The sequence below is a fragment of the Neoarius graeffei genome, chromosome 17 (genome assembly GCF_027579695.1).
Source record: "Neoarius graeffei isolate fNeoGra1 chromosome 17, fNeoGra1.pri, whole genome shotgun sequence".
Classification (NCBI taxonomy): domain Eukaryota; kingdom Metazoa; phylum Chordata; class Actinopteri; order Siluriformes; family Ariidae; genus Neoarius; species Neoarius graeffei.
Genome location: NC_083585.1, coordinates 70,906,381 through 70,921,984, shown reverse-complemented (window position 1 = coordinate 70,921,984; position 15,604 = coordinate 70,906,381). Strand labels below are relative to the sequence as shown.

Sequence of the window (15,604 nt, the reverse complement as noted above, 5' to 3'; positions counted from 1 at the left end):
GGATCATCCCACTGCTGGGTGTAATGGGGGGGGGGGGGGGGCACACTAAACCATTATAACTCGGTAAATGTGCAAAAAAAAAGGATTTTAACACAGCATTTGTGTTTTTATATGAAAAATAACTAAAGTGAATAAGTTTGTGACTCACTTTATGTTAGTTTAATCAGCTTTAACACACTGAGCTTTAGCACTCGGTTGCCTGTTGCCCTGGAAACGGACGGTACCACTGCGCAGTGGAACAGGGGAGCACTCCGGACTTCCTCTAAAACACTGAAAAGCGCATCATTATTGTGTTTCTGTGCGGCTTTGGCGATAAAGATTGTGCTCTGCGTTTGTTGTTTATGACATTTTTTTATCATTTGAATATCGTCTGCTGCTCTGAAACCAGTTATTATGGTCATTGAAGCGCCCTCTAGTGGTTAAGATGTGCATTACTATTTTAAAATTATAAATAAGAATTTAAAAAAGGTCTAAACAGAAGAGTTAAACAAATCAGCGATGAATAAACCTGTAGAAGTGATAATTTATCACAACCGCATCACTATAGCCTTTATACTATAATCTTATTGATCTAAAAAAAATCAGTCGGATTCGGTGTAAATACACCATCTAAACACCAGAGGGCGCGCACACGCACACACACGCACACGCGCGCACAGGGAGGAGGCAGGCTGTCCGAGTGCTGGAGTGCGGGGTGATGGCAGCTCAGGGTAAGAGTCTGATTTATTAACTTTATAAACCAGGTTTAATCTCTGTGTGCGTGTTTCTTATTTCCCTGTGCTACTTGGACTTAGTGGTCATTTACACTCAACTTTAATTAAATGTAATTGACACTATGTAGTTTTAAATAAACACTGATCTTTATTTTAAAGAGTGAACTTTGGGACAGGAAGCTGAACCTGTGTGTGTGTGTGTGTGTGTGTGATGTAAAAGTACATTCTGACAGAGTGTAAGTGCTGAAGTGTGTTTATGAGAGAGGAAGAGGATGGGAATGGTTTGGGGATGAGGTCATGGAGCTGATTAGAGCAGCACTGAAAGTCCAAGTGTGGATCTGATCATCAGCACTGAGCAAGAAAGATTGTATTTATTTATTTATTTGGTGCTTTATTAAGTCAGAAAACGACGAATGAGCTCATCAGGTTCATCTCACACCAACATCAGCCCAGATGTGATGCTCATTCAGACAGCATTTATTAATAATAATAATAATAATAATAATAATAATAATAATTCTTCAAAAAGACATTTTAAACATTTAAAAACAGGTTAAAGACCTTTGACCTTCCTGTACTGTTAATGAAGACATTTACTTAGACGGTTGAGTTACAGAGCAGTTTCAGGAGTTTCTGCTCATTAACACTGTACCAAATCAGTAAAACACATGAGGCTGTGCTGTGATAGAAAATAATAAATGACAGGGTCGAGTGATGAAGCTGAGTGACTCTTTAAGTTGATTATTTTCCTTTAACAGCACGTCCCCATGTGTTTTATTCCCCTTATACCACAGCAATTTACCAACAACAACAATGGTTTTAATTATTAAATATCATTATACTTTTACAACACACAATCTCAGTGGCGTTACAGCAGCGATAAACACTCGCTCCCTCAGCAGGGTCTCTTTATTCTCACACACTGTTCCATCGTGATCCTGAGAAACTGTACAGAAGTGTAAACTCCTCTGTGCTGAAGAGTCACAGAACTTACAGCTTCACCTCTGACTGATACACAGCGCTCACACTGGAGACTCCTTACACACACACACACACACACACACAAACACACACACTTCCCCTTACTCAGTATTAGGTTATGTGGAGTCTCTGCTGGACACACCCCTGTGAATGAGCTGTTACTATAGAAACGACAACGTATCAGAACGAGAGCATGAATATAAACCTGCGATGTGCAGCTGCACTGAGTTTAATTTATATTCTTGCATTTCACACTCGAGACATGTTTCTGTCTCACGGAGGGTGTTGGTTCATTCCACTCACTATTGTTTACATCAGGAAACCTGCTGTCACGGATACAGTGGAGGAGGAAACACACACACACACACACACACACACACACACACAGAGTGCTGAGGTGGAGAGAGAACAAAGTTCAACACCTTTATCAGCTCCAGAGCTCGGACAGTACATCAGAATATTGCGATTAGAAATCTGGATCGTTGTAACAAATCAAACTCAAATCATAGACACCGTTCCATGGTGTAGTGTTTTTCTGTAATAGTGTGTTTATCCGCACATATTAAAAATCACAGGTTTATATTAATGCTCTCGTTCTGATACCTTATCGTTTCTATAGTAACGGCTCATTCACAGGGCGTGTCCAGCAGAGACTCCACTGATAATAAACAGATTAAAAAATATAGGTGTTATTGTTGACTTGGGCGGCACGGTGGTGTAGTGGTTAGCGCTGTCGCCTCACAGCAAGAAGGTCCGGGTTCAAGCCCCGGGGCCGGCGAGGGCCTTTCTGTGTGGAGTTTGCATGTTCTCCCCGTGTCCGCGTGGGTTTCCTCTGGGTGCTCCGGTTTCCCCCACAGTCCAAAGACATGCAGGTTAGGTTAACTGGTGACTCTAAATTGAGCGTAGGTGTGAATGTGAGTGTGAATGGTTGTCTGTGTCTATGTGTCAGCCCTGTGATGACCTGGCGACTTGTCCAGGGTGAACCCCGCCTTTCGCCCGTAGTCAGCTGGGATAGGATCCAGCTCGCCTGCGACCCTGTAGAACAGGATAAAGCGGCTAGAGATAATGAGATGAGAGATTGTTGATGTGGTGAAGTTCTCTGTAAGGAGAAATGTGTGTGTGTGTGTGTAACGTCTCTGGAAGGAGTCTCCAGTGTCAGCACTGTGTAACAGTCAGAGGTGAAGCTGGAACTGAAATCCTGAAGCTGTATGTTTTACCTTATTAACTAGAAGAAAGAGAAACAAGTGTTTATGGCTGTTAACAGCGAGAACAGGAACTAACTTGTTTAACCAACGTTAACTGTAACTATAAATGGATAAAAAGTATGATGTGTTGTTCTTTAATAATAAAATATTGTAATCGTTGGTGAGTTGCTGTGGTGAAAGAGGAATAAAACACTGGGGGTCGTGCTGTTAGAGGAAAATAATCAGCCTCAGGGAGGTAACAGTGACCCAGCATCATCATCACACCACACCGCTGTTTAACACTGAGATCATCTTTCTATAAATCGTTAATTTTTTTCCTTCATTTCGACTTCGTTTTCTTTTTTAAGCACAATACACACACTCCCTGGCCACTTTAATAGGAACTTGTTGATGGTAAGATCCCTGTTCTTGGCTGCAGGAGTGGAACCCAATGTGTTCTTCTGCTGTTTCATGCTGAGATGCTTTTCTGCTCACCACGGTTGTAAAGAGTGATTATATGAGTTACTATATCCTTCCTGGCCAAAAAAAGCTCGAGCCAATCTGTCCATTTCCCTCTGACCCTCTCTTATCAACAAGGCGTTTGTTTCCACCCACAGAACTGTCACTCACTCACTCAGTGTTTTTTGTTTTCTGCACCATTCTGTGTAAACTCTAGAGACTGCTGTGTGTGAAAACCCCAGGAGATCAGCAGCTTCTGAAATACTCAAACCAGTCCATCTGGATCAAACCAACACCCAGACCACAGTGAGAGAAAGAAAGTCACGCTTTGAGATCACAATGTTTCCCATTCTGATGTTTGAACATTGTGAACATTAACTGAAGCTCCTGATTTGTATCTGCGTGATTTGATGCATCGTGCTGCTGTTGAGGGATCGGCTGATTACAGAACTGCAGAAAACAGCAGGTGGATGGGGTTCCTAATAAAGAGTGTAAATGAATGAATAATGCTATAAAGACCATATTATTATTATTATTATTATTATTATTATTATTCCCTGTAAACAGTTTTGTTTGTATTTTTGTTTAGACCTAACTCCGAATCCCAAACTCACATCATCACCTCAGCAAAACGTTCATCAAACCACGAGAGAACGGAAACCGTGGCAGCTCGTCCACACGCCGGGGAATTACTGAAGCTTCACCATCAACAACACAGGAGAGAAAAACACGCCGTAATCCTGCGCTGGAGCTGCGAGGCTCATGGAGCTGACAGGTAACGGAAGCTAATCACCTCCAGTTTCGCCTGACGTCAGCTGTTTGTTTCTAAAACACATTGAGGATGAAATCTGAGCATTAAACCTTTCAGTGATACTGTTAGTGTTTTATAGAAGTTTTAGTGTTTTTGTGTGTCATGTCCAACATGGAGAAGAATAAAACACCGTCAGTATAAACATCTACCACACGTTAGCGTTAAACACTCAGGAAGATTGTGTTTTTGTAGAAGTGTCTCCTTCTGACCGTCGCTGGATGATTCTTCTCTTCATTCTAAAGTAGATTTTGTTAGTATCAAAGAGGATTGAGGTGCTCATGACCCCGTTGAGGAACCCATGTTAGGACCAGAATGGAGCTCAGTACCGAGTGTGAAAGTATCCCTTTGTGTTTTTGTTGTAGGACTTGTTTGTCTCGGTGGACTCCTTGGTGTCCTCAGTGTCATTTCTGGATCTGAGGGACGGGTTGACAGATGTGAGTGTCCATCAGCCACCATCACAGATCAGTTTCCTTCCCATTTCTCCAACGAGACCTGCTGTCTGAACTTCACCGGATCTTCATTTCCACGTGTCTCGTGGACCGCATTACGGTCCACACCCAGCCTTCAGATCCTGGATCTGTCCTTCTGTAACATTACATGGATCCATGACACGGCTGCAAGTTCCACTCCTGCATCTCTCCGAGAGGTTTATTTAAACCAGAACCAGCTCAGCTCCCTTCCTCAAGACTTCCTCTTTGATGCCATCAGTTTGGAGGTGCTGGATTTGGGGCAGAACTTTCTGGAGGAACTTCCTGTCCATTTCCTAAAGAATGCTAAAAATCTGCAAGTTCTAATTCTGAGAGGAAATTGTTTGGAATCACTTCCTGCCTCCATCCTCAAACTTCCCCTCCAGCAGATGGATTTAGTGGGAAATCCATGGACATGCTCTTGCTCTTTGGTGGAGGATTTCCACTCTGCTAATCAGAGCAACTCTAGCAGGCTGCAGGGCATCGTGGGTAACCTGACATGTTCATTTCCTGGAAGCCTTTCAGGCAGGACGGTTTGGTCTGTCCATGTCGATGAAGTTTGTCGTCATCCAGGTCTGAATGCTCTCTTCATCCTGCTTCCGCTCCTCATCCTTGTTGTCCTGATGCTCTGCTGGTGCTGTGGGAGGAAAGAGGAGAAGAAAGACTCGCCGAAATTCAGGACCATGCGGACGAAAAACGGAGATTTAAGCAACGAGAGCACAAAGGACAACATGTTGAAGAACCAGCTGATGTTCAGACCTTCCTCAGCTCTTCTAGGCAGCACAAGGGACATCTATGAGGAAGTGGAGGTCAAACTGGGGTCAGTGGAGTCTCTGGGACCTGCACATTCCACCTCATGTGGTAAAGTGGAGAACCAGGAAGTGGGCAGTAAGCAGGATTTGGAGACGGTGAGTGTGAGTGAGGTGATGAGGGACTCGGCGGATCGAGAGAAAGCCTACATGACTCAGTCCACTAAATACTACAGCCTGGTTCCGGGGCTGGAGCTCGACGACTCGGACCATGGTGAATACGAAAGCGTGGATCTGTCATGAAGCTCCGTTTTCACCACTGGACAATTCCAGACTGTGTATTTCACCTCAGTGGTGATTCTGAAGGTTTCCAGTATACTGAGAACCCACTGAAGGGAGAAGCTTTTACACACAAAGTCCAAAAGACCTCCACTGAGACAAACTGCTTTTATTAATGAGGATCTCCAGCTCGGATTCTGACAAACAGGAGAACGGTGAGGAGACGAAGGACTTGGAGATTTGAGATCAAAGCTGGAGAATTTGGTAAATTCCACAACTTGAACCATGGCTTTCACACACTTGCCTCATCCACATCTCGAGTCTGAGTCAGAGCAAAATGGATTCGTTTGTGATTTTTTTTTGGTGGGGGGGGGCTGAAAACTTTCTTATAAAATCCTTTCATTCATTAGTCAGAAATGCAGCGATGAGAAAAATCTAAAGAAACCTTTAATGATGAGACGATGATGTAATCAAGCCATTTAAAATGTTTTTGTGTCACATCCAGAGTTTATTTCTTCATTTTGTTTCGTTTGTGCCTCCAAACCTCCAGAACACACCGCCGTTCTGCAGCCCTGTCCTCATTACAGCGAGCAAACTGAGGACTCAGTCAGTGGAAGGTTCTGGAGCATGGGTTTGTCCTCAGCGCACGGTGTTTTTGTTTTTAATAAGACCCTGGACAGGACATGTGAGATGTGAGGAATGTGGATTAAACATGTTAATGATCAGGTTCTTTGTGTTCCTGCTGGACAAACAGCTGACAGGGATCAGTACAGAACCTGAGACAGAGCTGGAGCTCAGCATGGAACTGTTCTGCTTCAGAGAAATTTACTTCAAACCGGTTTCACTTCGCATCATGTTTCAGGAAAAACAAATGCCTTCATCATCATCACCATCATCATCACATTATCATCAACATCATCATCATAATCATCATAACCTTCATCACTATCATCACCTTCATCACCATCATCATCATCATGATCACCTTCATCACTACAGCTTTCTAAACCCCATCCTGTGCTCCAGATGTCCTACAGATCAGTGATGTTATCTCTGAGAGGATGACTGTATGTGGTCTAACGGTTCTTCATTTGTTGTTCTTTTAATGGAAATGTTTCATGTGTCATGAAGAACCTGATAACAGAGTGTTTATTAGTTTATCAGAAAAGGTGGAAGTTAAGAACCTTTAGTGATCCAGAAGAAGTTCTACACTCCTGTAAGGGTTCTTCTGTTGTCCTCTTTTCAGTGCAGAACCTCTTTTGGATCCTTTGTTCTAAGTGTGTGGGGTTTGTGTGTTTTACAAACTCTAAATTATTGCTCATTATTTCTTTCTTAGAACCTAGAACCTCTCTTTAGAACATTTAGCTCAACAGTCTTGGGTTCCTTAAGAGTTCTTGAAAGGTTCTGTGGATAAATAAAGGTTCTTCTGTTTTCCTGAAGTGGATGAACGGAATGGTATCTGATACAGAAACACTCTGCTGTAGGGTTTACAGTTTAAACAAACCTTCCTTTAAGGGTTCTAGATTGTGTACTGAGGGAGTGTAGAGAGAACGGTTCTGAACAGTCATATTGTTACAGAATGAAGTCTTTAATAAAAAGGAAGTTCGTTATTACTGGTGTATTTACGTATCTGTTCCACCATTATTATCAGAACGCACTCAGACTCAACAGAACCAACGGGACTGTGGGGTTTTCTGTTTCCTTTTGGTTCTCCATCCTGGCTGTGTCCCAAACATTGGAAATGAGAACTTCACAACCAGAGGTACAGTGGTGCTTGAAAGTTTGTGAACCCTTTAGAATTTTCTATATTTCTGCATAAATATGACCTAAAACATGATCAGATTTTCACACAAGTCCTAAAAGTAGATAAAGAGAACCCAGTTAAACAAATGAGACAAAAATATTATACTTGGTCATTTATTTATTGAGGAAAATGATCCAATATTACATATCTGTGAGTGGCAAAAGTATGTGAACCTCTAGGATTAGCAGTTAATTTGAAGGTGAAATTAGAGTCAGGTGTTTACAATCAATGGGATGACAATCAGGTGTGAGTGGGCACCCTGTTTTATTTAAAGAACAGGGATCTATCAAAGTCTGATCTTCACAACACATGTTTGTGTAAGTGTATCATGGCACGAACAAAGGAGATTTCTGAGGACCTCAGAAAAAGCGTTGTTGATGCTCATCAGGCTGGAAAAGGTTACAAAACCATCTCTAAAGAGTTTGGACTCCACCAATCCACAGTCAGACAGATTGTGTACAAATGGAGGAAATTCAAGACCATTGTTCCCCTCCCCAGGAGTGGTCGACCAACAAAGATCACTTCAAGAGCAAGGCATGTAATAGATAGTTTTCACATGATGTCACAGAGTCGGGGATTCCCTAGTGGCGGCCATCTTGTGGGGCAAGCTTACCGTATGGATCACTGAGCACACACTGTAATGCACGAGTTACATTTATTTATATATTATTTGCATTTATAGTTACATTATTTAGTAATTTTAATACAGAATTTACTTTGAAATTATAATCAGACACTCCAACGCCCCCCCTAAAAAAAAAATCGGATCTGCGCGATTCAGCCGTGAAAAAGGCGGCATCCGCCAAAAGGCGCGCTGTTTGCATAACATTCAACAGTCTATTTAATGCTAGAATATATAAAGTTGTATATATCAGACAGCCTTTAAAGTTTGATGAAGTCAGTTTCAGGCTTTGGAGCAGGCTTTGGCAGTTTCAGGCTTTGGCAGCCCTGCATAGTCACTTGAAAATGCATCTTTGTCCACTTCGTAGGGGTCAATTCCCCCAATCAAGGCCAGTTTGGCTGCATACCGTTGTCGTGAGATGTCGTCTAATGTATCTATATACTTCTGTTTGCTTGATTTTGCCGACATTGATCTTTATTTTAGAAAACTGACTATATAACTTCATAAATTCGTCCGAGATAACGTAGCCGGTAATGGCGATGGTCCGTTTTGTTTGCCCCACAAGATGGCGGCTGGAGGGCATTCTCCGGAATGCCGTGACGTCAGTGAAAACTATGTATAATCGGCAAGGTCACAAAGGACCCCAGGGTAACTTCTAAGCAACTGAAGGCCTCTCTCACATTGGCTAATGTTAATATTCATGAGTCCACCATCAGGAGAACACTGAACAACAATGGTGTGCATGGCAGGGTTGCAAGGAGAAAGCCACTGCTCTCCAAAAAGAACATTGCTGCTCGTCTGCAGTTTGCTAAAGATCACGTGGACAAGCCAGAAGGCTATTGGAAAAATGTTTTGTGGATGGATGAGACCAAAATAGAACTTTTTGGTTTAAATGAGAAGCGTTATGTTTGGAGAAAGGAAAACACTGCATTCCAGCATAAGAACCTTATCCCATCTGTGAACCATGGTGGTGGTAGTATCATGGTTTGGGCCTGTTTTGCTGCATCTGGGCCAGGACGGCTTGCCCTCATTGATGGAACAATGAATTCTGAATTATACCAGCGAATTCTAAAGGAAAATGTCAGGACATCTGTCCATGAACTGAATCTCAAGAGAAGGTGGGTCATGCAGCAAGACAACAACCCTAAGCACACAAGTCGTTCTACCAAAGAATGGTTAAAGAAGAATAAAGTTAATGTTTTGGAATGGCCAAGTCAAAGTCCTGACCTTAATCCAATGGAAATGTTGTGGAAGGATCTGAAGCGAGCAGTTCATGTGAGGAAACCCACCAACATCCCAGAGTTGAAGCTGTTCTGTACGGAGGAACGGGCTAAAATTCCTCCAAGCCGGTGTGCAGGACTGATCAACAGTTACCGCAAACGTTTAGTTGCAGTTATTGCTGCACAAGGGGGTCACACCAGATACTGAAAGCAAAGGTTCACATACTTTTGCCACTCACAGATATGTAATATTGGATCATTTTCCTCAATAAATAAATGACCAAGTATAATATTTTTGTCTCATTTGTTTAACTGGGTTCTCTTTATCTACTTTTAGGACTTGTGTGAAAATCTGATGATGTTTTAGGTCATACAGTGGGGCAAAAAAGTATTTAGTCAGTCACCAATTGTGCAAGTTCTCCCACTTAAAAAGATGAGAGAGGCCTGTAATTTTCATCATAGGTACACTTCAGCTATGAGAGACAGAAAGGGGGGAAAGAATCCAGGAAATCACATTGTAGGATTTTTAATGAATTAATTGGTAAATTCCTCGGTAAAATAAGTATTTGGTCACCTACAAACAAGCAAGATTTCTGGCTCTCACAGACCTGTAACAACTTCTTTAAGAGGCTCCTCTGTCCTCCACTTGTTACCTGTATTAATGGCACCTGTTTGAACTCGTTATCAGTATAAAAGACACCTGTCCACAACCTCAAACAGTCACACTCCAAACTCCACTATGGCCAAGACCAAAGAGCTGTCAAAGGACACCAGAAACAAAATTGTAGACCTGCACCAGGCTGGGAAGACTGAATCTGCAATAGGTAAGCAGCTTGGTGTGAAGAAATCAACTGTGGGAGCAATTATTAGAAAATGGAAGACATGCAAGACCACTGATAATCTCCCTTGATCTGGGGCTCCACGCAAGATCTCACCCCATGGGGTCAAAATGATCACAAGAACGGTGAACAAAAATCCCAGAACCACACGGGGGGACCTAGTGAATGACCTGCAGAGAGCTGGGACCAAAGTAACAAAGGCTACCATCAGTAACACACTACGCCGCCAGGGACTCAAATCCTGCAGTGCTGGACGTGTCCCCCTGCTTAAGCCAGTACATGTCCAGGCCCGTCTGAAGTTTGCTAGAGAGCATTTGGATGATCCAGAAGAGGATTGGGAGAATGTCATATGGTCAGATGAAACCAAAATAGAACTTTTTGGTAAAAACTCAACTTGTCGTGTTTGGAGGAGAAAGAATGCTGAGTTGCATCCAAAGAACACCATACCTACTGTGAAGCATAGGGGTGGAAACATCATGCTTTGGGGCTGTTTTTCTGCAAAGGGACCAGGACGACTGATCCATGTAAAGGAAAGAATGAATGGGGCCATGTATCGTGAGATTTTGAGTGAAAACCTCCTTCCATCAGCAAGGGCACTGAAGATGAAACGTGGCTGGGTCTTTCAGCATGACAATGATCCCAAACACACCGCCCGGGCAACGAAGGAGTGGCTTCATAAGAAGCATTTCAAGGTCCTGGAGTGGCCTAGCCAGTCTCCAGATCTCAACCCCATAGAAAATCTTTGGAGGGAGTTGAAAGTCCGTGTTGCCCAGCGACAGCCCCAAAACATCACTGCTCTAGAGGAGATCTGCATGGAGGAATGGGCCAAAATACCAGCAACAGTGTGTGAAAACCTTGTGAAGACTTACAGAAAACGTTTGACCTCTGTCATTGCCAACAAAGGGTATATAACAAAGTATTGAGATGAACTTTTGTTATTGACCAAATACTTATTTTACACCATAATTTGCAAATAAATTCTTTAAAAATCAGACAATGTGATTTTCTGGATTTTTTTCTCATTCTGTCTCTCATAGTTGAAGTGTACCTATGATGAAAATTACAGGCCTCTCTCATCTTTTTAAGTGGGAGAACTTGCACAATTGGTGACTGACTAAATACTTTTTTGCCCCACTGTATTTATGCAGAAATATAGAAAATTCTAAAGGGTTCACAAACTTTCAAGCACCACTGTAGCTAATACACTGCTAGTTAAATAGCTAATTGGTGGTGACTGTATGGGATTAGCACTAAACCCATGTGAGCTCCAGATAAAAGCTTTAAGTTTACGCTTTATTTCATTTAACACTTATCGTCAGCACTGCGGCCTCCAGGAACCCACTTCATCACGGAGCGCTAGAACCAAGCTCTGGGTTTTAGTTCTGGGGTTTTCTCCACATTGAATTTCTCAACACTGATTCTTGAATTTGGATCAGAGCCTCGGGACTAATCCCCGTCTGACACACAGAGAACCAGTGAAGTAAACACCAACATCATGTTACATGTTACATTACTACAGATAATGAGATGAGATGAGATATGCAAATTAGCACATATCTAAGAATCTCAACTCGTTTGCATATTTGAGCCATTAAAGAATGTAAAGGAAAAAAAACGGATTCTTGTGCTGATGTTTCATTCTGATATCAGGCAGAAAATAATCTAATTATGCAGCGGATCAGATACGAATCCAGTGCTGGATATTAATTTAATCTGATATTAATATTCAGATCAGATTCATACATTCCTAATGTCCAACAACACACACACCCTTTCATCCTCATCTCTAGTTCACTAGGAAGTGAAACTCTATAAATGAACACATTCACATATGCCGCTGACTGCTTTGTTTAACAAATACTTTTCTCTGATCTCACCTGAGACACATTCTGTTTATTCCCATCTTTCCTGATTAAAATCATCCAAATTCACAGCCACACTTCCAAAATAAAACTTCCTGCCTGTACATTTATCCCAAACATTTCATTCAGCTGATATGTGTGTCGGTGCAACTGTGTTATTAAATCAGTTTCATAAAATATCAGTTCATTAATTTTACTAATCAACATTTCTATTAATTATTAAATTTATAAATAAATTACTTTAGTGATACACTAGATCAGTGAAAGCAATGTGAATTCTTTGACGGCAGAGGATAGATTCAAGTAATACAGCAGCAAAACAGACAAGACAGTTTCTTGTAAATATCTAATTTATTAAAATGAATCAATCAAGTGAGGATAATACTAATTAGGTACATTCAATAATACTAGCAGCAGTTTAACATTCAAGGCACAAAATGGTGAGTCTTGCACTGTAAACCCGAATAAGTTTACTTAAAAAAATTGAGGAAAGTGGTTGCCTTAAAAAAAATAAGTAATTATTAATGATTGAATTGAGTACCTTAAACTTACCAGAAGATTGTAAGTTTAAGGTACTCAATTCAATCATTAATAATTACTTATTTTTTTTAAGGCAACCACTTTCCTCAATTTTTTTTAAGTAAACTCAACTTATTCGGATTTACAGTGTGGCTGAAAACATATCTGTTTAGTCAAGCCTTTTGTTAATGGTGTTTATGAGGTAAAGGTGTAGATCTGGAGGATCCTCAGACAGAGTGTTTTGGTAAACTGGGATGTATGGATGCTGTCAGTCCCCACTCGCTTGCTCACTCGAGTGTGTTGACGGTGTAGTGGCTGCTGCTTTATGTCCCGGGGCCCCTCATGCCTGTGTTACCTTCTGGCTCTCCCCTTTTAGTTATGCTGTCATAGTTAGTTGCCGGAGTCCCTGCTTGTACTCAGTGCAATATGTAAACTGTTCCTACTTATTCAGGTGACATTGGGCATACTGAACAACCTGTGTTTTCTCTCTCTTTTTCTCCCTTCCCTCTCCCCTCTCTGTCTGTCCCTCTGAGTTACATGTCAATCCTGAGATTGAGATGCTGAACCTCTTCTGCCCCTCGGACCTGCCTGATCCATCCTGGTGCCCTGTGTCTGGTTGGAGTCTCATCACATCGCTCCTGTGGAGGACGGCCCCATGAGGACAGTTGAAAGTCACACCTGGAGGACGCTCTGGACTCTTACAGTAATGCTTTTATGGCTGAGGACTACAGTTGACTTGCTAACTTTAGGACTGCAGTTGTCATGAACAGTTTTGCACTCAAGTTTCCATCAGTGAACAGTTTGTAACATCAATGAAACAGATTTCATGTTAAAACTGTTAAAAATGATATCACGTTGTCTCTTATCACCCAAATGAGGATGGGTTCCCTTTTGAGTCTGGTTCCTCTCGAGGTTTCTTCCTCATGTTGTCTGAGGGAGTTTTTCCTTGCCACCATCACCACAGGCTTCATCATTGGGGATAGATTAGGGATAAAATTAGCTCATGTTTAAAGTCATTCAAATTCTGTAAAGCTGCTTTGCGAAAATGTCTATTGTTAAAAGTGCTATAAAAATAAACTTGACACAGTTTCTTGTAAATCTCTAATTTATTAAAATGACAAAATTAAGTGAGGATAACACTGATCAGGTACATTCACTAATACTAGCAGCAGTTTACTAATCAAGGCACAAAATGGTGATATGAAGTAGTAATGTGTGTGTGTGTGTGTGTGTGTGTGTGTGTGTGTGTGTGTGTGTGTGTGTGTGTGTGTTTGCAGGCTAATGGTTAACAAAGGGTTGTATGCTACGGTAAGTGAGAGAGGGAGATAGGTTGTCTGTTTGTGTGTAAGTGAGAGAATGAGCGTCTGGGCGTGTACAATGGCGCGGCTGGTGAAAGTAGGAGGACGGGAGAGAGACGAGGAGAGGGAGGAAACAAGAGAGTTTGAGTGAAGCGCACGCAAAAGGTTTGCGCCAGTGAGTGGAATGCTCGCTAAAGGTGGGGGAGGGGACTGTAGGTGCTCTATGTGACTGATTAGACAAAGGACTTTCACAAAGGACTAGCTTTGTTATCCAATGACCTAATCACCCCAAAGTTTACTGAAGTCTGAATGCTGAGGTGTGTATAATAATGGTGTGTGGTAAGAAGGTGTTAGAGAGAGAGAGGTAAAGGGAGATAGGGCATGCAAAATCGATCTACCAGAGTAAAACTCAGAAATACAATCACATATGATGAGACCAAAGCTATGTGATTATTGTACGCACACTTGAAACAACCTTAGGTTTAAGTAGCACTTTTCACATAAACTAATCAAACTAAGACTAATGTTGCCCAAATGCCAGCCTTACTTGGGACCACTGTTGTGTGACAGCTGGAGGAGTTCGTAGATGATCCTCCATTTCTGTGTATTCTTCTGAAGAGTGCAGAGCACAGCTGCAATTCAGTTTAATGCAGATCTGCTATGTTGCAGGAGTCCTTCCTAAGTGGGATCTCATTGATCCAGAAGGTCCTTGGTTCAACGTTCATTGGCTGAAGGCATAGAGGGAACCACTCGCCTCTACTCTTCCTAATTTGTGTTATTATGGTGTAGTAATCACAGTAACCAGTTTCAAAGACAACAAAAGCAAAACAATGCGGCTGAAGTACTTTTAACCGTGGCCAGTGCTCCATACAACAACGCATGTTTGTTCCTTTGTTTCTTTGTTTCTGCCTGCAGGTAGTAGTATCTCTTTAATACCAACGGTGAATCAGTCAGATAGAATGAAATTTGTTCAGACTGCCCAATTTATAGGCGAGCTTGTGTCATGATTTACAGTAGTACACTACCCAGTCGTGGCACAGTGAAAGATGAGATGAGGTGGATATTGTCCGGGGCAGGAACTGAGGGAGTTATGGGAAACGTAGTTGCGGAGATGTGCTGTACCTACACGTGTTTGACTAGAGCTATGTGGCTAATGTTGCTAACAAGTAATGCAAGCCACCAGTTTATCATCGAGCACTAAATCTGCTCAATATTTTAACATCACACATACCTTCAACTTTATTCACATTCAGCAGTGTGATGATACAGCTCCTCTTAAAACACAAACTTGTGACTCGACTTCCAGGTTATGGTGCTGTGCTGAACGCACGTGTGTGGGAGCTCCCGTGGAAATTCAGAGAATAAACTAACCAAACAGCCAGTATAAGACCTGTGAGTAGTCACAATTTTGTGCGGAATCAAGAACAACCAGCCTAAATGCCTCTGAAACAAGCTGCAAAAACTCAGAAATCATCTAAAGTAGAAGCTACAGGTGTTTCGGGAATGGCAGATGCTAATGCTAGCAATGGAGACTCAGTTGTGGTGGATAGCTTGAACCCGATTCTTAACACCATTAGTGCAATGAAAGGAGAATTTGTACTGAGGTTTGACGGCCTGTTCAGTGCTATTGAGGGAATACAGAGTGATCTGAAGGCAGTGTCATCACGTATTACTGAAGCGGAGGACAGAATTAGCACCAATCAAGATGATGTAGCATCACTGAAAACACAGACCAGCACCATGAAGGTGGCTATTGAAGAGCTAGTCTCAAAAGTGGACAACTTGGAAAACCGAGCC

General features: G+C 42.0%; 1 protein-coding gene across 1 annotated transcript; it reads left to right on the top strand.

The window, feature by feature from the left end:
- Nucleotides 1-655: 655 nt before the first annotated feature.
- Nucleotides 656-7,432, top strand: si:ch211-106k21.5 (leucine-rich repeat, immunoglobulin-like domain and transmembrane domain-containing protein 1). Its single transcript, XM_060943457.1, has 4 exons — nucleotides 656-710; nucleotides 3,555-3,803; nucleotides 3,927-4,112; nucleotides 4,511-7,432. Exons 3-4 carry the CDS (start codon nucleotides 4,100-4,102, stop codon nucleotides 5,665-5,667), a joined length of 1,170 nt encoding a protein of 389 aa, XP_060799440.1. The 5' UTR covers nucleotides 656-710; nucleotides 3,555-3,803; nucleotides 3,927-4,099; the 3' UTR covers nucleotides 5,668-7,432.
- Nucleotides 7,433-15,604: the final 8,172 nt, after the last annotated feature.